Below are 27986 nucleotides of genomic sequence, written 5' to 3'. Positions count from 1 at the left end.
TCCTGGCTGACATAAATACTAAATAGCTCCTGTGGATTTAATGAGGTATATAGTTAGAAATATTTTTGCCTTGAATGTTTGCTTTTTAAACTAATGATCTTAGTCAGCTGCAGTGATACCTGCTGGTGTCACAGTGAGAGAGTTAGGACAGTTGGAAGGTGACATGAAAAGAAAGGGCGAAGTTAATTTTGGATTCTTGTGACCTGCAAGGTATAAAGAGTGGTAGAAAATTGCTGCTGGCTTTAGAAAGATGAGCATACGTGCGTATTTTCAAGTTGAAATTTGGTTTCTAATTTTGACTTCTGTAGCCGCTCAGCTGATGAACAAGCGAGTGCTCCAGACGTGGGAATGAAAGAGGAGAATATGGAGCTGCAGGCAGTCTTCCTGGAACCTGTTCTTTTGTAACATGTACTTATCTCAGAGAAGTCTGAGAATTGTTGATATTAAAAGCAGGATTTTGTTAAACCTCAGCCTGTGTCAGCAGGAGCGGTGATAGGAAATACAGTTTTGTGGCAGTCCTTGCAACAAACAATGTTCTGGGAGATCCTCCAACACAACTGGTGGAGATCAGACTTGATGCTTGTAGGGAAGTGGGAGACCTTGGCAATTAGTTCCCTATTAATAGAGATGGAGTCCTGTAATGAGGAAGGATGAGTAGAAGAGGGACAGAGGTTCAAACAAGAATTGCCTCACAAATTTGCTGATGTTATCACAGGGTTCTGGTGATGTTTTCCGTCATCTCAGGGGCTGTTTCTCCTCTAGAATAAATACTCTGCACAAAAAAGGAAGGCATGGCCAGACAGCTCTGCTGAATACAACATTTGATGCTGTTGCTTCACCCTGGGAAAAGTCCCTCTGCTCATGGCTGTTTGGATCCCAACAGTTTCTCTGGAAGGTGGTCGCAGTAGTGGGTCAGTCTGATTGACTTGCACTGGCAGCTGCTCTGTTTTGAATGTGCCAGTTTCCAAAGTGAAGGGCTCACAAGGACGGACAGCGTCGATCATTCCTTACTCCTGTCTTGGGAAGCTTTGGAGGCGGGGGCTGGAAAAAGTCTGAAGTGTCTATCTTGATGGGATGGGGGCAGTGCAGGCTCACGGGAGGCACAGCAGGAAGGTTAGTGTAGGTGCTTGTCATTAAGCCTCGGCAGACAATCCCTCCTCAAAAAAACAACCTGTGCCTCCACCCGAAGCACTTAAATCCCTTGAACTCCTTTATAAGTTTGAAGGCGGTGACTTCTGAAATTGGGATGAGAGCAGGGTAAAGAGGGACAGCATCAGGCTGCTAGGAAATGGTTTTATTAGGAGGCTTCTGTCAGTCTTAAAGAGACAAAAATTGCTTCCCACAAAGCTTCCGATGAGTAGATCTTTTTGGATTCCTTATCGATATCTTTGACGTGAGTTATTTGTTCGTGTTCACAGTCTTGCCATGAGCTTTGTGCAGTTGTGAGCTGTGTGGGTGTCCCTGTGTGTATTTTTATCTCATACCTTCGTCAGCGAAGGAGCTTTTTAGGGAATGTTATCAAGACAATGGCTCCCTTCTCTCTCAGGATTGCAGAGCTTCATAGTGCCCACCGAAAGATGAAGGTTTTTCTTCGTGGTTCTGCCCAGCATAGACTGCTCTGTGTTAGAGACAGATGGACATTCATGGAATTCAGTGCTGCAGCAGAGTGATTCTGCAGCTGACTGTATCTTTCCATGACTGGAGAGAGACTGATTTCTGCCTCAGGAAAGCTTGGAGTGTACTTGTAGCTTCCCTGAAATATTTGGATCAGTCTGTTGACCCATGTTTGGCAGTGTCCATTAAACATGTGCTCTGTGCTGGTGTCTTGGTTTTGGCTGGGGTAAAGTTAAGTGTCTTTGTAGTAGCTGGTACAGTGCTGTGTTTTGGACTTAGTATGAGAATAATGTTGGTCAGACACTGATGTTTTAGTTGTTTAGACAACTAGCTAAGTGCCTGTTAGGTCTCATCAGCTGCACTGTACAGCTGACAGTCTCTTACACACACAGAGTATTCAGCAGATAGTGCAGCTTTATTTGGGGAAGAAACACTCCTAGATTCTCAATGAAGGCATAGTTCTGATTCTTCAAAATGTCCATTTTTCTCCCATAATGCTATTTTTCATTGATTTTCTAAAAATAAGACCCTGGTGACTTTTACTACTTGCTGCTCATTTTGTAATCCCAGTCATTGATTTGCACAGTCCTATTAATTTGTGCAGCAAGCATCTAGGATCTCAGTAATGACTGTTTTGCTGTGCTTGGGAATAAATTATAAGAACAAATGAAATATGAGGTCTCACGTTGAACATGGGTAGGGCTGCATACATCTTGTCCTGTCTGAAACCCACTGCTTGAGCACTGTTTGTATGGCTGCTCTGGAATGAGTTTTACCAAGTGCTTTATAAGTTTTGAAGTGTTGGGCTCATTCCACTACTCAGTGTATAGTGCAGGGGATGGGAAGTTGTCTTCCTTCCATCCAAATGTCTTAGCTTGCTGCAACTAGATGATGTGTGGCAGTATCTAAATAGAATAATCTTAAGAATTTTTAAGAATAATTTTTTTAGGCATTGACCAGAGACGGGGCTTCGTGGTTAAAAAGTCAAGAAAATAATTCCTGGGGATGGAGCAATCCCCAAGTTCAGATAGCTTTTTAATTTTTTCCTGGCATTTGTCACTTACTCTACTCTATTGCCTAACACAGCTTCTGACACACGAGAGCATGAACTTGTGTTCTCCAGAATACTTTTTCCTTGATTGGTCACTTCTCTTCTGGACACATTCCCAATGGAACGGCATCGTGGGAGTTTTTCCTGCGTGCGTAACATGGAATAGATGACCTGGGCTTTAGGGCCAGGGCAACTTCAGTTGAACTTTTTATTGATGGCAATGTATTACTACTCAAATCTTATTTCAGTCCTTGAACAGAGGCCAGACTTGTCAAAACAGCTGCTCCTCTTCCTCTGAGGCTGCACTTTCTTGTTTTGGAGAGGTGGCCTATAAAGACCTTTCAGGAGAGAGGGCTCTTTGACTTCTGTGGGTTTTTCCATTTGAACTACACTAAGTGTCTGTTGCAGATTTTTCAGTAGCTGGAGGTAGAGTTGAAAAACATGTGGTGATCTTCTAACTGAAGTGCAGAGGTTTCTGGAGTTGGGTAGCACAACTAAAACACTTGTATTTTTGTGGTCTGTAAGCAGAGTTTCAGGAGTGTGGAAGTACAGGTGGTGGCAGGGGACAGACACCCTGTTACAGAGCTTGTGACATGAGGTGGTTTGGAGACTTGATAACCAAGTAGGAGGGCTGTCTTCCTTCATCTGCTCTGCAGTGGGTGCAGGTGGATGGAGTTTGTTCTGTCCTTGGGGAGGTTAGTAGCTGGTAAGCTGGCAATTCCTATTCTGGCTTCTGGTTTTGTGCAGTGCTGCCTTGTCAGCATCATTTGTAATGCCTGGTGCTCTGCTCAGGACATGTGGGGGTGAAGGGTTGAATGTGAAGAGAGACTTTTGAAGCTGAGGGCAGGAAGCATTGGGGAGGGACATTCTGTTACTCATGGATGCTGTGTCTGGGATTAAGGTCCTTTGTGCTATACATTGTTATCCTGTCCTAAGGCCATATTGTTTAAATAGGCAGCACAGTGGGGGAAGAGGGAGTACTGTGTTCTTCTCAGAGCTGGAGAAACCAGAACGTGGTGGGAATGATTTCTTCCAGCACAGAAATAGATACAAAGCTGTCTGGCTAGGACTGAGATTCAGTTCCATCTTGGACATTTGTTTCTGATTTTTAATTCCCGCTCCAGCTGAAGACTGAGGTGCTTAGCAATGGGCAGCACAAAAAAAAAGGAGCTTCTGCAGTTTTAACATACGTTGTCATTTTTTCTTATATGCAGATCTCATCTCAGAGCTAAGGTGTGCATTACTTTATGAGTACATATGATACAGTACGAATTACAAATGTTGCGTGCTGGGTTTTGCAATTTATGAAATCACTGGATTTACAGTAGGGAGACAGTGGTTTCCTGGTCTGTGTGCAGAGTTCTGGTATCAGGTAGTTCAGTCTCTTGCACCATACCTTGGTATGAGTGTCTCCCAAATGGGCCTGGAGCAATAGGAAGAGCAAATTACGCCTTCTGCCAGTTTGTGAATGCTGGCAAATGTGTGAGTAAGATCAGTTTTTGGAGAGATAAAATAGCTGGGATGGGCAGGAACTGGTTTAAACTTGCCTTAGGAAGACACCTTACAAGTTAGACGAGCACTCTCCAGTTTAATGGAGCCGTTTGGGAAACTGGAAGCTGGAGCTCTTTGGAGATCCATGTGAGGGGATGATTCATTGCAACACAAGCAGCATGTACAAAATGGAGGGATGGAGTAGTACTAGTGACGTACTCTGAGGTTTGTTCTCTAGAGTTAATGACCACCAGATGGGGAATAAAGGGCCGCCTGCTTTTCTTTTGAGGACCAGGAATGTCACTGAGGCCGTTAAAATGTGCTGTATCTGTGGTAATGCTGCTTGTGCACAGCAAAGCCCTTGATATGTGGATCAGAGTTAGCTTTCCCCTCAACACTTGGCTTTTAGCCTGGGTTTTAGCTGAGGATGAGATTCCTTCAGTGTGGTAATGGTGCACCTCAGGGGTGAAGTGCTTTCTGCAGCAGAAAAACTACGGTGCAAGTTGTGTTCCAGTGCACAGTGTGAATGGCCAGATCCAGAGGCAGGAGGTTCACATGAACTCAGGTGCAGTGCAAGAGATGAACTCATAACAACAGTGACCTTGATTAACTTGGGCAGTGTTGCCCCATCCTGTTGTAGGTGTCCTTTCCATCCATCATAAGCAAACACTGGCACAAATCAGAGTCTGAGTGTCAGTGCTGGTAACTCTGATACTTGCACGTTGTCATCCTGGAGCTGTGTAGGTGTTTGGGTTACTTTGTCTTGCTCCATCAGATAAACATCTCTCCATCTGTCCAGGATGCCTTTGGAAGTGAATGTGGACAACATGTGTTTTTTCAAAAGCCTTTTACACTTTTGCTTTCTTATGTCCTCCTGTCTCCTTCCTACTCCAAAATCAAGAAGACTCCCAGAAGAACCAACATCTTGTCTGAGTCATGTTGTCATAGCTGTGTTTGTCACCTGCACTTCATTAGGGAACACAGGCAAGCTGTCCTTGAAATACCTGTTTTTATGAGTCGATACAGTCTTCTAATTTAAAATTTGCTGCTCTCTGGAGTTTGGTAGCTGTCATAAAGAGTGTGTTTCTTTTATCATCAAGTAGGCTTATTTAGCATCACCCGTGTCTAAAGGAAGCTGCTTTCTGGGTTTTAGACTATTCTTTTTATATAAAAGACTGTACTTTTTAAATAAAGTACAGCTTGGCCCTTGATGCTCTATGCTTGGCAGCTTTAGTTGTCAGCATGTGGTCTTGGGAGAGCCCAGCACGGTGGAGTTTTGTTTGCCCCAGTCTGTAGCTTGTCTTGCAGGGGATGGAGGCTGCAACTGGCAATAAACTGGCTATCCCAGTAATTTAATTCTTAAATTGCATCAATGGGCAAAAGGCAGAAGCAGTTGAATTTGTGAGTCTGTTTTTTTTGTTGTTGTTGTTTCCCAAATGAAGGTGTAAAGCTGTTGTTCTTGAAGCATTGCCTTGTGTCTGACACGTTTGCCCCTTCCCTCCTGCCCAGCCCTGTCGTTGAGGTTCCTGTGCCCTGATGGGTGATACTCAGTTATGGTTTTACTCTGCATCACTGTCAAAGTGTGAGCTTGTTGTGTACAGGAGAAAGTGATTTTACTATTGAACCATAGCCTGAGTTAAAATATTCCTTCTCTGTGCCCGTGGGCCTCTCTTGCAGCCCTGTATTTACCTCTTTAGGGAATCTGATAGAATTTTCCTTCAAAGTGCCAGTGTTGTCTTTGCACACCAACTGAATGTGGTCTGGGTGCACGTGAGCAAGCTGGGGGCACTGGTGCTGCCAGCAGGGACAGGGAGTTCAGGAGGGGGGCTGGATCTCTTGGAATCTCCTGGGAGCTACTCTGTGCTTGGGCTTTGCCCATCACTGCTCAGTGCCCTTGGTGAGGGTGGGGAATGGTGCTGGCACCGTGGCCACGTTTCGGAGGGATCAGGAGGTTTGCTGAGTCTTTGTGTGCTGAACTTGGTGTGTATTTTTAAATGGTTTCCTTTGTAGAGAATGAAGCTGTGGAGCATTGTTTTGTGAAATAAATCCCCTGTAGCTGTATTTCACAATAACATGAAACAGTGTTCAAAACAGATGTGAACCTCACTTATTAACGGCAGAATTAGTTTGGTTTTAATTTAAGTTTTTGTGTTTTTTCTCCATTTGTGTAAATACCCCATCCATTCACCCAGGCACAGAAGCCTTATGCTCAGACTAGCCCAGAATAAGAAAACTTGAATCCCAAAGGGAATTTGTTAGTGTGTGATTTTTTTATTTTTTTTTTTTAATTAAGATGAGTTTATATACTGTCTTTTTCTGTATGTTAACAGTTTAATCTCTGCAGAGCTCTGGAATTATTCATTGACAATTAGCTCTATAGGTGGCCAGAGTCAAACAAGCCCTCTCTGTAGTTGTTTTTCCTCAGTACTTGAAGAAGTATTTAAAAAATATTGTAGTATGTGGACTACAAACAAGTATAATGGTAATTTTTATCATAGTAGCTTGAGAGGCTGGAAAGGTAAGTTTTCCACCAGTTTTCAGTTCTGGAAAGATCTGATGTTGAAGGGCTTTCTTCTAAGCATCCATGAAGTATTTGAAGGCTTAAAACTTCGTGCAGATTTGTGTCATTTCTAAGTTTCTCACTGGTTTGTTATTTCCATGTTCTGAAGTTGGTGTCATTTGGTCAGGAGGTGTCAGTGACACTTGCTCAGTTCCTCACCCCATGAGCTCTTGCTTAACTCTTGGCTGTGTCCTGCCCATCACTACGAGGTGTCCACACAGCACCTGCTCTGCTGCCTGCTGTGGTTAGTGCTTTGCTAACTGCAGGATGTGATTTCCCAAATCCTGTCATCCCAGCGGCTTTATTTACATGCAGCTTTAGATTCAGATCAAATTGCTGGAGGAGATTGGTGCTCCAAAAAGGCCTCAGACTTAATGTTGTCAGGTGTCTTTGTACTCCCAGAGTCAGATGATGTTTCCTCCCTGTAGGTCACTGCAGTTTTCCCTTGTGCTTAATCCAGCCAGAATTACCCTTGTACATCAGACGTGCACCTAGTTAATAAAGCACCTTCTGATGGAACAAATGCTGCACTCGACCTTAACTGCACGCTTCTCACTGTAGGGAAGTTAGATTTTTATTTTTTAACATATGATGCTCGGTATTAGCAAATTGTCTCCTTGTTTTACTTGTCTGTGCTTATGGCTTTCACTTAAAAAGGGAAGTTTTGGGTTCTGTCTCAGGGTAGCTGTCTCACTGTGAAGTGCTGGCAGACAGGGTTCCAGTACTTGTCTCAGAGACTGCACTGACAGAAAGTGTCTTGTTTTATATTTTAATCTCAAGTAACTCATACTCAGTCTCTTGTTGTGAAAACCTGTACTGAACTGTTTCTCTGGTCTTAGATGCTTCCTTGAGCAGAGACTACTGAACTGCTTCATCTCTGAGAGGCAAACAGACGTCCTTAGGAAAACAGGTTGAACTTACTCCAAATTTGCTGGAGACAAAGTATTTAGTGCACCATCATTAGAATAAAAGTATTCCTGTTACAAGCTGTTACTTAGTTTTCAATTTTATTAAACCTCTTTCTCCAGGAGTATCTTAATCTGTCCATGGGGCTGCTTAGTTTTGGGAGGAGCATTTGAAATTAAGTATATCACATAATTTGCTGATTTTTAGAGTAGATTATTCATATTAACTTTTTCTGATGGTATTAGGGCTACTCCTCATGTAGTTTTCTCACTTACAGGCTTTGCTTAGTACTACCACAATCATTAATGAAAGCTTAAGGCTCTGGGGTTTCACTGTTGGTGCCTTTTTGCATCTGGCAGGATCAAGTAAAAGGTGATCACAGGTCACAGTTGTGACCACAGGAGAAAGAGGGAGTTTTTCCTGGTCTGCTAGGGACTGGAGTACAGGAAGTAAAGTAATTGCTAGTTCAAAAATAACTTGGTACACTTTAAAACTTGCAAAACAATGTCACTGAGGTGCATGAAACCCAAATACATTTAAGCTGTTTGAGTTATTGCAGTTTTGGAAACTGCTGGGGCTGCTGTGCACTCCTGGTTAAAGCTGAACTTGCTCTGCTGGGTACATGGATGCTGCTTTCACTCCCAGAAGTGGTTTTGTCAGGCACAGGCTTGAAATACTTGGAAGAGGAGGATAGGAGGGAACTGTGCAGCTGCTGCTCTGGGCTCTTTGTGGAGCAGCAAACTGCTAAATCAGCTGGAGTGGCTGCAGCTTTCAGGGTGGTGTTAGTCCTTTGTGTAAAATTGATAATAAATTTTAACAGATGCATTGATTTAATTTTGACTCTGGTGAGAATCATAATAACTTTTAAAATATTTGTCTTGATGTATATAAAACTGGCAGCCAAGAAACTTAAAAATATTTTCCAGTCTTATAGCTGAATCATTCAGGAATAAATGATGAGATTGTAAATAGTCTTAGATGTTCATCTTGTTTCCTTTACCTATTTCTGCTGTCAAATAACCAAGAGGAAACAATAAGTATTTCTTAATTTTTCCATTGGAATACCCCTGAAAACAAGCTTTATAACTTGGTTTTCTTACTTTGGGTTATATTAAAGAGGAATAACAGAGTCTTGAATCTCTATGGTTGCTTCTGTAGCTCTAATAGGTTTTTGAGCATGTTTCTAACCCTCTCACCAATCAACCTGTTAAAATTATTTAAATAATATTAGGTTTCACATTCAGAAACTTGAAAAGTAGAGAATGTGATCGTGTTGCAGTAGTTGTAAAGCAGAACCTCTGATATGATGGGAGTCATTAGTGAAGCACTTGAAGTGCAGTGATAAATGAACCTTTGATGACACTCTGCACCGGCAGCACATTTCCTTTGGTTCAAACAGCTCTTTCAGTGACTGGGGCAGGGGAGGACATTTGAAAGCTGAAAAGGGAAAGCTGTTTTCACACGTACTTATTTCTGCATAGGTAAAGAAAGGAGTATTCTTAAAATGGAGGAACAAGGTAACCAGAAGCAATTGATTCAGTTCCATTTTTAAGGACTGTGCTTGCTTTCCTTTAATACAACTTAGATGTGAAATAAATTACAGAAATGTTTTCTCCCCTTCATGTCACGTTCGAGGCAGATTTGATTTTTGTGTAAGGTGGAATCTGAAAACGTTGGCTCTGCATTCCATCCAAGGATTCCAGCCACTAGTTTAAAAAACAAACAAACAAAAAACAAACCCACACAAACAAACAGAACCCAACAAAGAGCCTCACCAAACTGGTAATATATTACATGGAGCTTTTTGATTGAAGAAATTGGGAGTGTATTATGCATAATAATGTAACCACAGCCTTTTATCCTCTGTCAATTTTGTATTCAGGTACCTATTGGTGTGATTTAACAGTTGCCAGCCAGTGAGATTTGGCCTGAATTTAACAAAATAAACAGATTACAGCCACATGAAGAGATTAAAATCAGTGACTGGAAGTAACATTTTGTGTCTACTGGTGTAAATTGAAGACTTCCAGTGGAATTTAGTGCACCGTAGCTAGGAGCTGTACTTACTAAAGTATTACAATCATAGTCTTATTTTAAAGCTACTGTCCTGTGCACTGCTGTGCTGATGCTTCTTTCTAGTGCTCTTTCCCTTCCTTTCAGAAGACACAGTTGTGAGTACAGTTGCAAGTGCAAAAATCTCAACTGTCCTTAAACATTTACCTTGTGTTTACTTTCTGTAGTGTTTTAGCTGGAGTCAGGTTTCTTCCTGTGTGCTAATCACAGTAATGTCCCTTCAGGCAGGGGAATTGCATCCCCTCCCTGGATGGTGCTTGTGGCAGGGCAGGCCCTGGTGATGAGGTGTTTGCAGACACTGTTGTGGGTGAGGGATCATTTAACTCACCCACAATGGGGACAGAGGTGAAATCGGGCTGTGTCCATCCAGTGCAGCCCTATACTTGAAAGAAATCATTGTAATTAGGAAAAAAATAAACAAACAAAACCCAACCAAAAACCCAACTGGGATCAGTGTGGGAGTTGCTCCTACAGTGAGGAACCAGCTTGAGTGTGTTTAAAAATAGGTGCTTGGTCTTCTGAAACAGACTTTTTCTAAGACTTTGGCCATGATGACCCCATCAGTTCAACTTCACAGAAATTATATTAAACGAGGAGTAGGAGAATTATCTGACTGCAGCGTGTAAAGCTTGGCAGAGGTGATTTAAAGCTTCTACCAAACACTTTTTTGTCTTGCAGATTCAATTTATTTACACTCTGAACCCATTGCAGAGGGTTCCCAAGGGTGCTGCCTCTTAAGTCTTTCCTCCCTACAACAAGCAGGAGACCAGCTCTGGCCAAAGCCACACCGTGGTGTCAAGGGATGGTTAATAAAAGGCTTTGAGCAAATGCCATTAGAGCCTCTCCCCTGAGGACGCTGAGCACCACTCCCATGTGTATAAACTGAGTGAGCCTGGCTGCTGACAGAGCCTGGGCATCCACTGCTGCAAGAGAGGCACTTCAGGGGAACTGCCTTTTTTTTGATCTTGTGTGAAATTTTTGCCTGGGGGGAGCCTTGTTGTGGGTCAAACCTAGGACAGTCAGACACAACAGCCCTGTCCTCGTGTGATGTTGGTGTGAATACAGGCTCTGTGTGAGCCTCTGTTGGCTCATCACTCCTCTGCTGAGGAATTGTCAGGATTTCGGGTAGTCAGTACAAAAACCTTCTTTTCAGTGAATCCAAGAGCAGTGGTGACTTATGCAGCCAGCAAGGGAAAATGTTTTTATAGCTGACATCATCGCAGTGTAATTACTCCTGACAGCACAGCAGTTTTCCTGTTTAGTGCAGGTTTTAAAATCATTAAAATTTAAAATCTCACGCTCCAAAATATCAACCTATTTTTTAACATGGCTGAAGTTTCTCTTATCCTCCCTAAGGACCAAGAATTACAGTTGTTTGTCTCTGTTTTCTCCTGGTTCACCTTGTAAGTTTGCATTCAGTAATCAGCTGTTGACTTTACATGACAAATTGTGCTGTTTGCACCTTTCTAGTCTAATGACGGTATAAAGAGCATTTGGAGGCGGAAAGAGCTTGTGCTGGGGGCACTGACTCAGTCTGAGGATGGAGGATGGAACATGAAGTTCTCTGCAGTGTGAAGTTGTGACAGATTGCACCAAAGGATTTTCTTTGCTCTTGACCCACTCTGCTGAAGTCACTCTCCAAGCTGTTCCTGGGGCAAATCTCCCAGAGGTGATTCAGAACCTGCCTGTGTCGGCAACAGCCGCTGCCCTGCTCGCTGGAGAGCTGGGCTTGATTCTTGTGCTGCAGCTGAGCACAAGCTGAGCTTCCCAGAGCTCAGAAGCAGCCAAAGAGCAAAGTGTCTCTGGTGTCCATTCACTTGATGCTTCAGTCCACCCTGGCTTGCACATCCTTCGTGAGAGGGGACTGATGAAGAGCAATGTGTTGTCCCCAAAATCCTGGGGCCCATCTGTTAGCCAGAAGGAAAAGGAGTCCTGCAGACCAGAAAAGTAAGGGTTAAGTGAACCATTTTACTTTAGATAACGTTGAAGTAAAGGATAGGTTATCTCCTCAGTCCCTGATAGCTCCGAAGTCTAAACAGGGCTGTAAATGCTGGGGTTGCCCTGTTTGCTCTCCTCCTACCCTGGCTCTCCAGAGGCGAGCGCCCCTGGTGCTTTCTGCTGAGCGACTCGTGGGTGACCCTGAGCAGTTCTTTTTGTCTCTGTCTCCAGCACATACACCCCTCAGTGCAGTGGGTGCATCCCTCCCTTTGTCTCTTCCTCAGAAAAGATTTTGTGTGACAGCACCGCGTGACACTTTCTGTGCTAAGCCGTGGATCTGTGCTAAAGGTTGGTTCCTTTCTGACTCTGAAAATAGGATTAGTCCCCCTTGCATTATCTATTTGAATGCTCTGAAGTTTTACCTTCTTTCATCATTTTAAACTAGTTTTACACCCCTGGATGCCAGGCTGGTTTGTGAACAATTGTCCAGGCCTTCCCAGCGAGTCTGTCCGTGCTGGTTGTACCTTTTGCACAATAGGGAAGAAAGGGTGAGAATTTGGAAAAGCCTGAGGCGAGATGGTGTAGTAGAAGTTTTTTTGTATTAGTAGATCTAAAATCCACGAGGAACCTGCCTGTAACTACTTCATTATCAAAACTCTTTTCTATGAGTTGATCTGTAACAGCCGTTTCTCCTCGGCCGCGTTCACTGCAGGTCCTCACACATCCCTGTCAGTCCTTCAGGATCTCAGTCCTCTATACAGGTTTATTAACAAATGGAAGTTCTTACAATAAGTGTAAGAGCTGCAATAGAAACCTAAGAGGTAACTATGAGCAAGCTCATTTTCCCTGGATCCTGCTCTCTGCCTTGTCCTGGCCTCCCAATGTGCAGAAGTGATGGGCCATGGCTGCTAAAACTGGAGGCAAAAGTGTATCTTCAGTTTTGCTCCTTCTTTAAAAATGGACGTGCAGCTCAGACCTTTGTTTATTCTTGTGGGTGTAGACTCATAAAGCAATAGGAAAAAATCGTTGAAACTATTTCTACCCCAGTAAGGGAAGGCAAGGAATTCAATTTCTGAATGGTGGAGGCGATGGAAAATTAGTACTTCTGCTCATGCAAGTGTAGCCTTATAAGAATAAATATCACTTGGAACAGGAGTGGGTTTGCTCTTGTTTCCTTAGGAGGCTACTCTGGCCTCTCCTCTCTCTCATGCCAGCACAGCAGCATTTTAAGCTGTTCACTGACGCTGGTCATTTCCCTGAAGTTTTAATTTGCTGTTCTGTTTTATTCTGCTTTGTTAGTGGAAACATACTAATGGGTTTCAGTCTCTGACTCTTATTTATACAATTACAGGAGAATGTTTTACATCTTGGGAATCCCTGGAAACACATGTTTTTGTTCACATGGAACTTTTTTGGTTTTGAATGCAAATAATGGATTGAAACTTCATTGTTGCCTCTCGGTTGGGAGCCCTTTGGCATGTGTAAGAAGCAGCTATTAATTTAGCCTTTCTTTGCTGATCAAACATGTATTTTCATGCTTTATAAGGCTTCCTTGGACTTGTCGTTTGTGTAATATTGTCTACTGCAATTTTACTTGCAGCGATTTTATGCATTTGTTACACAGCAAATAAGATCTGCTGCGGAACAGGCATATGTGAACGTGCCACCTCTTTGAGAAGAGGCTGTTAAAAGGTGCTGACAAGTCATTAAACTTGCTGCTGCTGTCTACACCATTCGTTGTTTTGCTGCAAAATGCTTGGAGTGTAGCAGTTTCTTTAGGTCAGCATCCCTTTGTACCACCCAGCTATCTCAATTACTTGAGCATTAATTACCCACAGAGTTTTAGCTACTTCCCCATCAGGTGAAAAAATGAGGTGCACAGAAAATAAGCAATTAATCCAGTGTGGCTGAAAAAAATTCAAAGAAGGGCTAAGAGTGTCTGTCCTCTTCCTGAAGTGGCTGTTGCAGCACATCTTGATTTACCCCCCCCAGCTTCTGCAGGCTGGGTGAGATGGATGAAATGCCAGCAGTGACATTTGCTTCAGGTTAACTTCATATCCCAAAGGCTTCAGTCACACAAGATAGGAGTGGTCAGTCAGGGTTTTTTCTGGCCTCCCAAACTTCTCCACGGTGAGTTTTTACCCATTGGGGTGGGTGAACAGCTGTGGCCCAGCTTGCCTTGGTGCTGTGCTCACCGTGCCCTCTCCCTGTTGGCAGAGCTGTCACGTTGTGTCACCTCCTCTTCAGATTGCAGGTGCCCCGGGGTTTCAGTGGAGCAAAAGGTGCACTGAGCTGGTTTTGCAAACTTCATGTCTTTAAAAAGCAATGTAATATCCTTGCTTGCTTACTAAAACTTTACTGGAGCATAAGTGGAACTCCTCGAGGAGTTGGTGGAGCTGTTCTAAAGGACAGAGCATGGCTGGAGACAGTCCTGTTCTCTATCCATCTATTCTCCTGTCAGGATTCATCACCAAGTCATTCCACAGGTTTCTCTCTGTTCAAAAGCAAGGAATACTGGGCCTTCAAATTACAAAATTAATGAAGAATGCAGTAACTAAGGGGTCTGTCTTGTTCTGTAGCCAAGTTTCCCAGAACAGTCCTTTTAAGGGAAAAGACATAATATGTCTGGCCCTGTAGTATCTTTTGCCTTGAGTAACTGCTGAAGTGTGCAGAGGGGCTGTAAGGTCATTGGGTTTACTCTGTTTCTATCACAAGTACTAGGTTTTCAAGCTTTGGCAGAATTGGTTACCGTGTGGTGTGGTCGGTTCTGGCTCAGCCCAGAGCAGGTTTTCTCTCAGAGTAAATATGGAAAATAAATGGACTCAAATCTATTCAGTGATGCTTTATTTCTTCATTTGAGCTCTTAGAAAAAGGAAGAATGCACTCTGGTGGAGTTTTACTTTTAGTAATAAAGTTCCTGCCTTAGAAAGGAAAAACCATTTGGTTGCTCTGCTGTACTTCCCCAGGCTCCCTTTTTGAACGTTCACGCCTTTTTTCCCCCCCATTTCTTCCCTTAGATAATTAGAAAATGAATGACTGCAGAGCTAAGCTTCACAACCAAGAGCTACTTCACAAACAAGAGTATTCCTTCCCCTTGTTTTCAGGCAAAGTTAGTTTAGCTGTTTTTCATTAAATATAAAACTCAGATTTTATTTGCTTTATGGACAGAAACAATGGGCACTGCTGAAGTGTCTGAACTGCTGCATCTGACCCAGCAAGGCACCTGAAGTGAAATAAGCTTGTGATAGCACAGTAATTTATTTCATTTGAATTTGAGTTCAGGAAGGATTTTAAGGATTTAGATTTCTGTAGCAGTGTTGGTTGTGGAGCTGTCTTGAGAAACACTGATAAAGGGGTTTGTGTCAAGTTGCTTTTGAAATGTATATGTGTACATTAAATGTGGCATTATTAAATGAGGAAGCAGAAGCCAGACAGTCTTGCTCCAGTTTCATTGTACTTTCTTTCCCTTCTTGACTGAAAACCAAGATCCTTCTTCTACTATTGAATTTCAGGCTTAGGTTATGGGGCACTCAAATCATGGCCTCACTGTTTCAGTCTCTCTCATTTCAGGAATCCAAATGTTTTGCAGTGAGTTATTGTGGAAATAAACCAGCACAGCAAACAGACCTGCAATCCCTTCCCAGGGTAAATGTTTTATGTGTATTCTGTAGTTGTGTAAATAGGGCCAGTAAGTGACACATCCCGTGTCACATGGGAAGTTTATTTTAGATTATGGTTTTCTGCTCCAGTGTATCATCCACAATACCATCATCTCTCCTAACAATGCCTTCTGGCTATGGTTTTCTGCTTTTGACACTTGTGGCTGCCTGCAGAGGTTTTTCAGTTTGTGTAGCTTTCATACATACAGTTCTGTTTTCTTTGTCTGCCCTGCTGTATAGGGAGAGGGCTTGTCACCTATACCTGGATGCAGCTCTGTTTTCTCTCCAGTAGCTTTTCCTTCCTCTTTTCTGGGCTACAGCAGTGTCAGTCTTTAAATAAATAAAACGTTTAAATGAATTCCAGAAATGTTGTGTAATCAATTGCTGGAACACCACGATCGTAACGTGACTTCCTCTGACTGGAATACAAGTATTTTAGAAAGGTTCAAACCTCTTCCAGACTAGTTAGGTGAGATTTATTGTACATCCTTTTAAAACTGTTAAATCAAAACGTGTAAAGTCAGGTGACTCATGCAGAGTTATCACCTGTCTGGCAGTGAGGGTCCTGATCCCCTGTGCCTCGGACCACGCCACATTCTCCACATGGGGCTTGTTCTGAGCCATTTGGGGTCTGCAAAGGGGCTTTTTTATCTCAGCACAGCGGTTGCTTTCTCAGGTGAGATTTATAAATCGACCAGAACTCATAGAGTGACCTTTTCACATGGGATTACTGTTGCCTGTTTAGGTAATCTGCTGTAACCCTGTCACTATCTGTGTTAAAGATCTTGGATAAGGACTGAATGTTATGCTCCTTCTACTTGCTGGTATCTGTGAATTGCAAAAGTTAGCGCAGCACTAAACCATTCTGATCAGATGCCAAGGGCAAAAGTACATGTTCTTTGCCAGGAATATGAATAATATTTTAGACACCTTGGACTACAGTCACTTGTTTGAACATTTGTAGCCCTTCCTGGCATCATTTCAGCAACTGAACCGTGATAATTTTAATAGTAGTCTTTATATCCAACATATAAGAAGTTAAAACTCTAAAAGTAATATGATTTGGCAAAATGGTAAAGAAATTATAAGATTTAAGTAACTTGAAAGTAAGAAGCCTTTCTCTGATAATCTGAATTTTAAGATGACTGCTTACGAGGAGAGCCTGTGGGGGAGGAAAAAAAAAATCCCTAAAATTGTTTCATTTAGGCCATACAGTGACTTTTTCCATTGCTTACTCTTGCATTGCAACTAGTGAGAAGGAAATCAGCCTAAACAGTAAAAAGGCTGTTGTGGAGTACATGGTGTAAGAAGGAGATGGTGTTTCAGCAGAGAAGGGGCTGACCATTCCTCCAGGGACAGGAGTTTTTGAACTTGGCCAGCTTTTGAACCTAATCCAGCGGTACAGAATTACCTCCCTTTCAGCTGCATAATTTAGCAGTGGAACTGGAGAAGTCTTTTTTAAGACTGTCTTCTCCTTTCCAGAGGAGAGGCTGAAAAGACCCTGCTGGTTTCATCCTTCATGTCCCCTGTGCTGATAGCAAAGGGCTTTCTTGCTCGTGCTTCCAGTCGAGTAGGAGGGAGAGCACAATACTCGTACACACCAGGGAGCCTGAAAGCCTTGAGAGCTGCTTTGCTTCTCATGTAGCACATAACTAACACTGAGGCGTTGGACTTAGGGCAGAAATTTCAGCCCTTCACCTGAAGCAGAAGTGTTACTGGAGCAGCAAGAAGTTAAAAATTTTTTCCTTAGTTGGTAACATGATGAATTTTTCATGCTGTGCCCTCAGATTTGGGTACAGATTTTGTTCCCAAGAATCCAGAAAGCTTAAATAGCCTTTCTGGACATCAGCATAGAGAAGTATTGAGATGAAGCTTCAAACAGATAAAATACCAGCATACACAGCAGTAAGGCATTTCTAGGCTGTCTAATGAGAGGAAAAGAAATTGGGATGTTGCTGAAACCAGAAGGAAAATACAAAAAGTACTTGTCCCCAGAATGTAGTAAAACGTTTCAAAAGAACAAATAAACCTCTCTCTGAGCAGATTAATGAGCTATTCAAATTGTGCCCACAAAAACTTAGAGGGTGAACCAAAAGGCAGCAAATCTGGAAGGCTAATATTTGTCTGGAAAAGCTACTGTTGACCAGAAATTGGGGTTACCAGGTGTTAATTTGACAGCTATCTCGCTTAATTTTGGAGAAATGAGAAGGAACCAGATTGTACTCACATCCTTTTTTTCCCCCAATGCAAAATGATGGAGTGGGATAAAAGTGGGATAAAATGGCATCTGTAGCATCCTTTATCATGTGCCAGCAATACTCTCTTGACAGCTGTACTGATTGGGCATAAAAGAACTTAAACCCCTCTCTGATTTCAGTATTTTGTTAGAAAAGTTGCTGTCAAAACTGAAATATTAATGTAGGAAGTAGCCCAACTTCCCTCGACTGTGACATGTAAATAGTATTTTGGGAGGTGGGCAGAGACGGGTGTTCAAAATGTTTTTAAAGCAAATGAATTTGGCTCATGAATAAAATAGCACAGTCCCACATAATTGTTTTGTCACCAGACTAATTAAACCGGGGGTTGTTCTCCTTATGAAAGGGGACCCGCTCACCTTTGCTGTCCCTCGGGACTCTTCCTCTCCAGGTGACAACTCCCTGCTGGAAAAGGCTTGCTTTGATTTCCTCCCTGTTCTTGCCTTGCTGCAGTTAGAGCTGCCTGACCTTTTAGAGCTCCTTTCCTGGATAAAGAGTAAAACTGCCCTGCTCAGTCCTCCGTGCACACAAGTATTGCAAATAGGGTTATGAGTCAGCCCTTCCCCGGGGGCTCAGCGCTGGAGCGAGGGCGGGGGAACAGCGCAGAGCCACAGACCAGCAGTGCTTACCATTTCCCATCCTTAAATCAGCGTCCTCCTAATCCAGCAGAGTTAAAGGATGAATCAACGAACAAAAATGCAGAGCTGCTCGTGATGGTTGGAGGTGCAGGGGAACGGCAGGAATAGTACAGGGACTGCAGTAATCTTTTGGAGATGTACCAGGCTCAGCGTTAGCAGACAGAGATCCAGTGCCAGAGACATCAAGCTTTCTAGAACAGAAGAGATGCCAAAAGCTCTGTTTGGGTTAGAGGATACTGAAGGGAAAGCCTCAGGGGTAATGGATCCTCGCCCAGTGAGCATAACCCCTGTCCCCGCTGTAACCTTGGTGCTGAAGAGAGACTTTGCATTTTCTGAAATGTTTAAATGTCACACGAGCTTTTGAGGGGTTGAACTTTGCTCACAGTAGGCAGTGGATTTTGCTAACGTTCTTGGAGAAGGAGTAGTATTTATCTACTTGTTTAGTGTTAAAGGGAACAGACATGCTTAATGGAAGACATAAAAGGCAGGAAACAAGTCTGGATGTGTGATAATGTCAGAGCTCTTTCTGTAGCTGATGTGAGGCTGGACTTAGTCAACTGCTAATCAGCTGCAAGCTGGGAGAGAGTTACTGGAGGCTGGAAGATTCTTCTAGGAATCAATACGCTAAATATATCGAGGAAGATACATTACAGACAGGAGCACTTCCCCTTGATTGCTGCTGTGCTGACGAGGCTTGGCAGGAGGTGGCCCCGTTCCCAATGCAGGCGGCTGTTGGAGTTCAGTCCGAGGTGATGCTGCATCAGTTCCTGGGAAGTGGATACACAAATGGCTAAACTTGTTTCGTGTCAGCCACCAAGTAGCCATCAGCTTCCACTCCTAGATAAAGCCAGTCTGACAAAGCTTTTTGTGTAGAATGCCAAAAAAAAAAAAGGAATTCTGTCCTTTTTAATGAGCCTGTCTCCTGAACTTTATCCAGCTCCACCCTCAGCAAAAAAAGACCAAGAGCTGTAATGCCTTCTGAGGACATACATATGTCAGTTCAAGACTATTGAATAAGGTCTTTTGAAGTCTTCATTCTTAACCTATCTCATGGCATTGTGTCAGAAAGCAACATCATGGAGTCTGAATTGTAGGCAAATATTTCAGACTAATTTAACCCTTAGGAGACATGCCTGGGAGGTACTTCCATGGAAGTACTAAATTTAAAGGGTTTTCCAGTGTGAGAGACACCAAATACCACTACCTTGACATCTTTTCCCTTCTTCTTCTGAGACCACATGCACGACCTCCTGTTCCCCAGGCACTGTGGCTGTCTTTGAGCCAGAACACTTCTGTGCTAGAAATACTTTCCTGCTAGAAATCCTGTGGTAGGCAGCAAAGGAAAGCTGTCCCATGACAAATCCCAGCATGCAGAGCTAGTTTAACTGGTCAGGCACTTTTTTTGCTGCTTCGTTTGTCTGAAAATACCAAATCATTGTAAGCAGAGCCAAGGATTGAGGAAATAAATGTCTGACTCCAGCACTTCCAGGGTATAGTCCTGGAGCTGCTTTGCAAGAGCAAATATTAATTTCAGCTGTAAAGCACAACTCAGCTGGAAGGGAATATGGTGATCAAGGTAAACTGTGCTGTTTTCTGCTCTTTTTTTTTTTTTTGTGACAAGTCATCATGTGGCTCTAAGCTCTAAAGAGAACAGCATTGAGCACAGTCACACACGTTTTCCATTGATTGGTTGGTAGAAAAAAAATTGATTCTGTGTTGGTATGTGCCTCCCTCAAAAGCCAGTGTGTTATCCAGTGCCTGTACCCAGTTCTATGTATAGCATCAGGATGATTTCTCTCGCAATTTACCTATTCATCAAGTGTAAATAGCTGGCTGTTCGCTGCAGGAATCAGTGAGTAAACTCTCTGTGGAATAAACCCCAGGCAGTTTGCAAACAGCCAGAGCTTCCAGCTCCTGGCTGAACTGAAGAATCACAAGTGTGAAATGCACTGCAGAAACATTTTTTGCCAGTGAAATGTGTGTTGTCCTGGTGGGAAGAAGGGTTTGGAGAAATTGCTGCTTGGCAGTTCAGAGCACGTGGGTGTCGGGTCCCCACAGTTTGCCAGAGATGCCAGCACACCCTGCCTGCCATGGAAGAGATTTTGCTCTTTAGGGGCTTGAAAACTCTCAGGTGCTTTCTGCTGGAACACCAAATGTTTCACATAACCTGCCACGTGCCTGTATATCAAAATATAGCAAACTAAATCTTGCGCTTTAAATGTGTGCACTGTGGGCACCAAAGCTCTTGGAAGTGTCTCTGAGTTCTGGAGGGTGGAGGGAAGGTGCAGAAAGCGACTTGGAGGCTGCAGTGTCAGCACTCCCCTGGAGGTTTGTGTTGTCTTACTGCAGGTGTCTGAAAGCAGTACCTGAAGTTACAGAAAGCCAAAGGCTAAAACCATGTTCTGTGGAAATGTGACCGTGGGTCTGTTTCCACTAAATCCGTGTGAATGTTTAGAGGTATGAGAGCTGCTGTCAGTTAAGGAGAAAAATGAATTTGTGGCGAAAGACTTGGAGGCAGGAGGATGAGGCTTGTTCTGGCTCCGTGGTGCATTCCCCATGTGCCTGTGAAAGTCACAAAATCCTTTTGTTGCAGTTTCCTATTCTTAGTGCAGGCATAGGAGCTTTTTCAGAGGCATGACATCTTTACAATTAATTAAGCATTACTGCCTTACATCCAAGGTATCTGGTGGAAATTCTGGTGTAGTATCTCAAAACAGATGCCAAAGCCAGCACAGTGTTTCTGAGGAGCTTACTTAATTTTGGTTGCTTTAAGAAGCATGTTCAAAACAAAACTTGGAGTGAGTCTTTGGGTGTGCACGTTACCCCCAACATCACACTCACCTTGACTGTAAATGGCAGTGCCTCTTGAGGTGGGTTTGAGGTCCTAGTTTAGCCTCATCTGCTTTTTAATCTACTTATGAAGAACATTTAAGGGCCTAAAAATGCCTGTAAATGGGTTTATTTACAATTCAGCTGCATTGCTCTTTCTGTCCTGAATCCGTTTCCTTGGTGCTTTAAAGGCCTTTATTGAACAGTGCATTTGTCACTGAGGATGGGAAATGTCACTCAGAGTAGAAACTGGTAGCAACAACTGTGTTCAGGCAGATTCACTTGAGTGCCAACTCCCATTTCTGACCTGTCACACAGTTGGGACCAGCCCTACCTGTGTGGGTGGGTGACCACCAACTCAGCTCATTACTGCTGTCAGGCTGGGGATGTTTTCAGAGGGAGGTGTCTCCTGCAGAAGAGGAAGAGAGAATTCCTAGTCCTCTTTTCTTTCCACCCTTTCTTTTCATCTTCCTCCCTTACTCCCTGCCTTCCTTGCTGTCTGCCTGTCATGTCATGTGCTCTTGGGGATAAGAATAAAATGGTTTTTATTCTGAGTGGGGAGAGGGGAGGGATGCTTTGTCTAGACTAAATACTTGTGGAAGTAACAGCTAAATTCTGGGATTCAGCAGGCCTAACACTTCAGCTTTTTGCTCTGTTCTAGTGTCCTTATCATGTATTTGAGGTGAAATACTTAGAGGCATAGGAGGCCAGGCTGCCCATCTGCCAAATAGGGTTGAATTTGCTGCAGCCACACTTACCTAGTGAATGGAAGGGTTGCATTTCTTCAGGTCTGTAAAGCATTTAAGGGTCGTTGAAATAAAGACCATGGAAATGCAGCTGTTGCCAAGATGAATTAACTTGTGTTGCAGGAACAATGAATCCATTTAGGACCTCTGAAACTGAGATTTTTGTTGCAAATTTTGAATCGAAGCAATACTAGTATAGGGTGAGGAAAAATCTAGATGTTCACAGGGGAGGTGTGGAATTTCCCCCCCCCAATTTAATTTCTTTTGTTTTGTCTCTGCTTACAGATTCTCACAAACACAAAGACAAACACAAAGACCGAGAACACCGGCACAAAGAGCACAAGAAGGACAAGGAAAAAGACCGGGAAAAGTCCAAGCACAGTAACAGGTAAGGAAAAAGTTGATGAAGTCCTCATAGGCTAAATAACAGCATTGCACATGCAGTCTTACAAGAAGAATTCCAGTAATGTGTACAGAATTGTTACATTTTGAGTGGGGTTTATGTGACTGTAGGTGCTTTAAGCCTGATTTTTGTCATTGCCTGCATTTTTATATGGGTGACTGAAGCAGTGTATCTGTAAATGTGAGCCAGTACTAATGTATGAAAGATTATTGTAGCTTAGTGTTGTCAAAGGTGGTGAAAACTAGTTAAGCCCCACCTTCCTGCAGAGTGATCAGTTCTGTGTGTGGTTCCAGTTGTTTGTCAGAAGTGTGCAGGTCTTTACAAGTTGGTACAAACCCCACTGCTGTAGCACAGTGAACCCTAGGTGGCTACTAAGTCTTCTAATAATTAGAAGTATGTGGAAAGATGATCCCCCAGAAGGGTGGTGATGTCCTTGGCCTGCCACCACAGTGGCTGATTGTCTCCACTCAGTGAGGCAGTGCTGTGAAGTTGTGCTGGGTTACAGGGGAATTTTAAAGGATGGTGTGCTGTGTTGTGCTGTGTTGTGCTGTGTGGTTTATGCACTGCACTGCCACTGTGTGGGGAGGGTGTTTGATACCAGTCCCTCACCATGGCACCCACACTGAACATAAACACTGAGTTACTCTGGGATGGCCCATGGCTCTGGAGTTGGTGAATTCCATGGTCCAGCTGCTGTCCTGGCCTGGGCTGTGAGCTGCAGGAACCAGGATGTGCAGGTCTGTCTGGGATGGTTTGGTGTGGTAGAGCACAAGGCAAGTCTGTCACAAACAGGATGTTACTCAGAGGAGTTTTCCTCCTTGTAAGTCCTGACACACAAGTGCCACAGAGCCTCCATTCCAACCAAAACTTGGAAAAACTGTCCCCAGAGGGTAAGTGTCTGGTGTGACACTTGGTGAATGACAGGGAGTGTTTATGCTGTGGGCAAGCAAGTGTATTAACCAATTGCTGTGCAACTGTGATAACACCATCCAAAAAGGAACAAAAAAGCTTGTGTTAACAATGGTTTCTATTAAAGAGAAACTTGGAAAGGAGGAGTCTGTGCTGAGCAGTGGGTTTGTTTTAATGGGGTCACACTTGATTTGAATTTTCTGTGACCTTTTGAGAAGTTACACAAGCCTACTGTTCCATAATGTGTCTTCTTTTTTTTTTTTGCTTTTTTAAAGTAAATGATTGATGGGGGAAAAAATCCAGGCCAAATAACTTGCATTTACTGGCTTACACAAGACGGATGAAATGCTTTGGACACATTCTTTCCTCTCTTCTTTGCTCACACATCTATATTACGTTGATTTCTGGTTTTCATTTTCGTGGTCATCAGGCATGCACCCCAAAACTAACTGCCTGGCATTTCCACGAGTTCATTGCTTCACTGAGAAACCATTCCCCTGCAGTCTTAGCAGAGTGCATTCTTTTGTAAGGACTAATGTAAGCACTGTCTTTAAATTTCCAAATTCGTTAATGATTTGACTTCATTTGTGTAGGAGTTGAAAATGGTCAGTGTGTTTTTAACTGGAAGAACTAATTATGGGTCATAACATGAAGCTGATTTTGTAAACAGTAGATACCAACACAGTGGAAAGAAGATGGAATGACTGTGATGTTTGTGAGGTGTAGCTCAGGAGGTGATACACAATCGTGCTTTATCTTGAAGTCCTTCCTTCCTCCCTGCAGTGTTGTCTTGCAGTCCCTGTGAGAAGGACTTCATGTCTTCTGGGCACTCTGCCTGATGCTCCAGGTTGTTTTCATGCCTCCCTTGAGTGTTCATTTGTCCTGTGAGCACAGCATATGCTGCATCCTTGGGTCCCAGAGCAGGTCCCCCTCAGAGGTGGCATGACTGGGTGCCTCCCTGTGCAGGGGTTTTGTTCAAGGCGTGTTTTTGGGGAGAGATCACCTAATAATGCTTTGCTCCTCAGGCCCCTACACAAGGTGGGACTTCACCCCCCCGCCCCGCTGAGCACACCCTTCTGTAGTGTTTCTGCCACCTTAAAAATGAGTGTATTACAGTGCTGAATCATTAGATCTCGAGGTGGTTCTCAGGGAAGATAACATACATGGACACACAGGTGCTCCTCTGTTTGGATCACTCCTTCAGCAGTGCTCCAAAGTCTTCACTGCCTCCTTCATGCCTCAGTCATGCACAGGTCATACACAGCTGCTTGCTGTGTAAAACCAGCTGACTTTTAACACAAACTTCATGGAAATAATTGAAATGTAAACATTTCTTCACTAAATCCCATGATTCATCCTGTAATGTCATTCTGTAATTCCATAAATGTAAGTAATTTCTAAGGATCAGACCTTAAGTGACCATTGTGTGGAGGGAAAAAAACCTGCCTGCTTGTACTGAAGTTTCTCCTTTGACACTGAAAAGCAAGTGGAAAAATAGCTATTACAAATTGAAGAAAAAATTCTCAAGGTAACAAGAATGTGGGTTTTTGCAATGGTTTTTACCTGTATGGGAAATTTTGAAAGCACCTGATAAAAGGCTGTGAATTAATCCTTTAGAAAAGTTTATCTTGGATTTATAGAATTGCATGTAAATCTTCACAAAATCCATTCTGTATTTCAGAAAAGCTACTGTGTTACTGCAAAAGCTGTGCTGTATCTTTGGTGGTTCTCAAAGAGATTGAGTGGTGCTTTACCAGAAATCCAAGCCATTGTTTTCTGGGAGACTTGAATTTGTACTCTGTGACATTTTCTATATGTGAAGAGTCCCTGATTGCATTCTGAGAAGCACAGTGCACCCTGTGCACAGTGAAGAGCACTGTGTGGTTGTGTTTGAAGCAGATCATTTTTGTATCTGTCTGTAATACTTTGACAGTTTCATTTCCTGTCCTGTACTTTAAAAAGGCTTTTAAAATAAAACCTGCATCAAGAAGGCAGAACCACTCCAATGCAGGAGAATAAATGTTTCCTGTATCCAGTCTTTGAAGGATCTAAACTGCCAAGATAAGTCTCCAAAATACCTAAAATAGACAATTTTGATTTCATATGACAGAAGTGTGTGGAGTGGTATGTAGAACTTCTTAATTTTGGTTCTTGCTTTCCTCTTCTCCCACTCACAAGATGACATTTCTGTGTCTTAACCACTCATTTACAGCTGTAGTAAACTGGGAGAGAACATTTGTGTGCCTCAGATCTTCCCTGTCGCCCCTCAAGGAAAAAAAATACAAAGACCACTTAAGAAAAATCCGTATCAAAGAATAAACCCCCTTTGCTTGATTGAGATTGCTTGATAGCAAAGTGGGTGGTTTTGCTCCTCTTCTCAGCCCTGTGCTTCCCAATCTCCTAACAAATCTAACACACATCCATTAAATATAAATGTCAGTGGTTAAAAAAATAAAATGAAACAAATCCCGTGTGGCGATAGGTTTGTGATCAGTGAGAGCTGAGCGTTTCAGACAAGTAGACCATGGAAGATAATGGAATAATGGGTCCTTTGAAGGCAAGACTTGTTAGGGATGGGGTCAGGAGTGTTGGCAGGAACAGGTGTCTGTCTGCCAGATGTCCTGGGCTCCAAGCAGGGAGTGTGGGATGCCAGGAGCCTGAGGAGAGCAGGGATGGCTGTGACAGGGAATGGGAGCTGATCCATGCTGTCAGCAGGACAGGCATCCGAGCTGCAGGAAGAAAATCTTCTGTCACGTTGCATATTTCCTCCATTTACTAAATCTCTTGTGATCCCAGCTTGAGATGAACCGAGGCATGGAGCACATAAGGGATTCACAGACTCGATCGTCACTGGCATCTTGTAGGATTTATGGTTTCGCTAGGAAAAACACAGATTTCAGGCATTTGCTAGTCATGGATGAAGATAAATTTCCGCTCAGACTTCTTGCACACCTCCTCTGGTTTATTATGTGATGCTGAACTGCTTGGAATGATGTGTGTTGGGGGCAGGAAGAGGCAGGGATACCTGACATAGGAGAAAAGGCAATTTTATAAAAAGACTTGAGCACCTGCTGTTCCCTGGCGTGGGTGGGTTTGTTTTTATACCCCATTTGAGTGCGAGTTCATCCTGATCAGCTTTCTAATGTGACACTGCTTTCCAGTAGTAAGAATTTTTATTTAGTAGTGTACTTAATTATCACACGTCCACAGAGAGTATGTGCTAAGCATGATCCTTGTCTCAATGTACAAAGATCGTTCTGCTTTCTAAAATTTTTATCTGTTGATTAGTCCAGCTTTTTATCTTGTTCCTCTTGCTGAAGGCTTGATCTGTGAAAACTGGTGCAAAGCCTCCTTTGCGCAGCGGGGAGCGATGGTTTCAGGTTGTCTTGTTGTGTTGCCGGAATCCCGGCAGAACCATTGACGTTCACGTCTTGGTTCCCTCTAATACCAGATGATGACCCTCTAACAACATCAAATCCTGCAAGCCAGCTGAAAACATGTCCTTTCCTGGGATGCTTCTGCCCGGGGAGTGGTCCCTGCGCGGGCAGCCCTCCCTTGGTGCGCGTTGGCCTGGCCGCGATCCCGGGTTTCCATTAGTGCTGTGTTACGTCAAACGAGGCACGGGCTGCGTGGCCGGTGCTCTGTCCCCATTGTGTTTTTGGGTTGCACTGAAATCACAGCTCCCTTATTTTACGCCTCAGTTGTGCTGCAGCAGCCCCCGAGTGGGCTCAGTGCCGCTCACAGCCGGCGCTGGCGCTCGCTCGTAGCAGATTCCCAGTCACGAGCTAATTACAGCCAAGAGAGGAAATAAGAGACACTTCAGATAAAGCATCCTTCCCAGCTTGTGGTTTTGAAGCTGGAATGGAAAGGGCCTGGGAAGGGATTATTAACGTGCATAAATGGCACCTGAAGAATGCAGTGTTAAATTACTGCAAAGCTGTTGCAGCTTGGAGGAGGAAGCTGTGATCTGCACATCTGCCATTCCTTGGAAACGCTTTCCACTTGTGACTTTCCCATGTGACCGCGGCCTGAGCAGCTGCTGCCAGGTGCCTGGGCTCCCTTCCTCTCCCTCTCCTCCCTCCTGCAGGCTCCCTCACTGGAAAATAGATCCATGCTTACGAGGGAAATAGCTGCTTCTGGTGTGTTACTACTTCATGCGCTTCAGCCTGAGCTCCTCACAGCCTTTGGGTGTCCCTGCTCACACCAAACCTCGAAATGGAAGGCAGTAAGCAAGCTGGCAGAAAGGATGGAGTGCTTCAGGAGATGGTTTCTACTCACCTGCCCTTTGTCTGAACTAAGCCATTACTACAATACCTCTGTAGATGATGTAATCTCTAGTTCTGCCTGTGTTAATATGATCTCCTGCTATACTTTGTTACCTTAAAAAAAAACAAGGTTTGTCAGCATTAAACACCTTCAAGAGGTACAAAACTCTTGAGTGCTGTTGCAGTGGTTCAACTGCTGTGGTCTGGGGGACAAGGAAGATATTTTGTCAGCAGGGCTGGGAATGAGCAATTGCTATGATCCGGTTGTCCTCTTTTCAAGCAAACTCCCCCTGAAGCTTCCCTCTATCTTATGGGGGTTTTGCTGTCCTACTTCCATGACTCCAGGCTGGTTTGTTGGCAGAGAGGTATGGGCAGGAAAGGTAACAAAGGATCCACAGTGCCCTGAAAAATGAATGAAGATGAAATTAGCAGTGTGCATGCAGTCTTGAGACCATTTTGCTTGGTTTCTTTAAAGAAAAGTGATGTTTTTCCCCCAGCTTTGAATTGACCAGGAAGACAGACTTGTGATCTTTAAATTGTTCCCATTCCCTCCTAATAATAGCTTTGGGGTTTCTGGAAATAGCCTTCTGATAGAAGGCTGAAACTCCTTCTTCAGGGTAAGGTTTGGCATGCTGTTGCCTTCTCTTTT

The 27986-nt window shown here is 43.5% G+C and overlaps 1 protein-coding gene across 1 annotated transcript in view; it reads left to right on the top strand.

Moving 5' to 3' along the window:
• TOP1 (DNA topoisomerase I) overlaps positions 1-27986 on the top strand; it is a 65679-nt gene that overhangs the window by 7011 nt on the left and 30682 nt on the right. The window contains exon 3 of the mRNA XM_032704925.1: positions 22046-22148. Coding sequence (XP_032560816.1) covers positions 22046-22148 — 103 coding nt within the window. The remainder of the gene's footprint in view (positions 1-22045; positions 22149-27986) is intronic.

Source organism: Chiroxiphia lanceolata, chromosome 17 (genome assembly GCF_009829145.1).
Source record: "Chiroxiphia lanceolata isolate bChiLan1 chromosome 17, bChiLan1.pri, whole genome shotgun sequence".
In the NCBI taxonomy this organism is placed as follows: domain Eukaryota; kingdom Metazoa; phylum Chordata; class Aves; order Passeriformes; family Pipridae; genus Chiroxiphia; species Chiroxiphia lanceolata.
The sequence above is the reverse complement of the archived record's forward strand: the minus strand, read 5'-3'. Positions and strand labels throughout refer to the sequence as shown.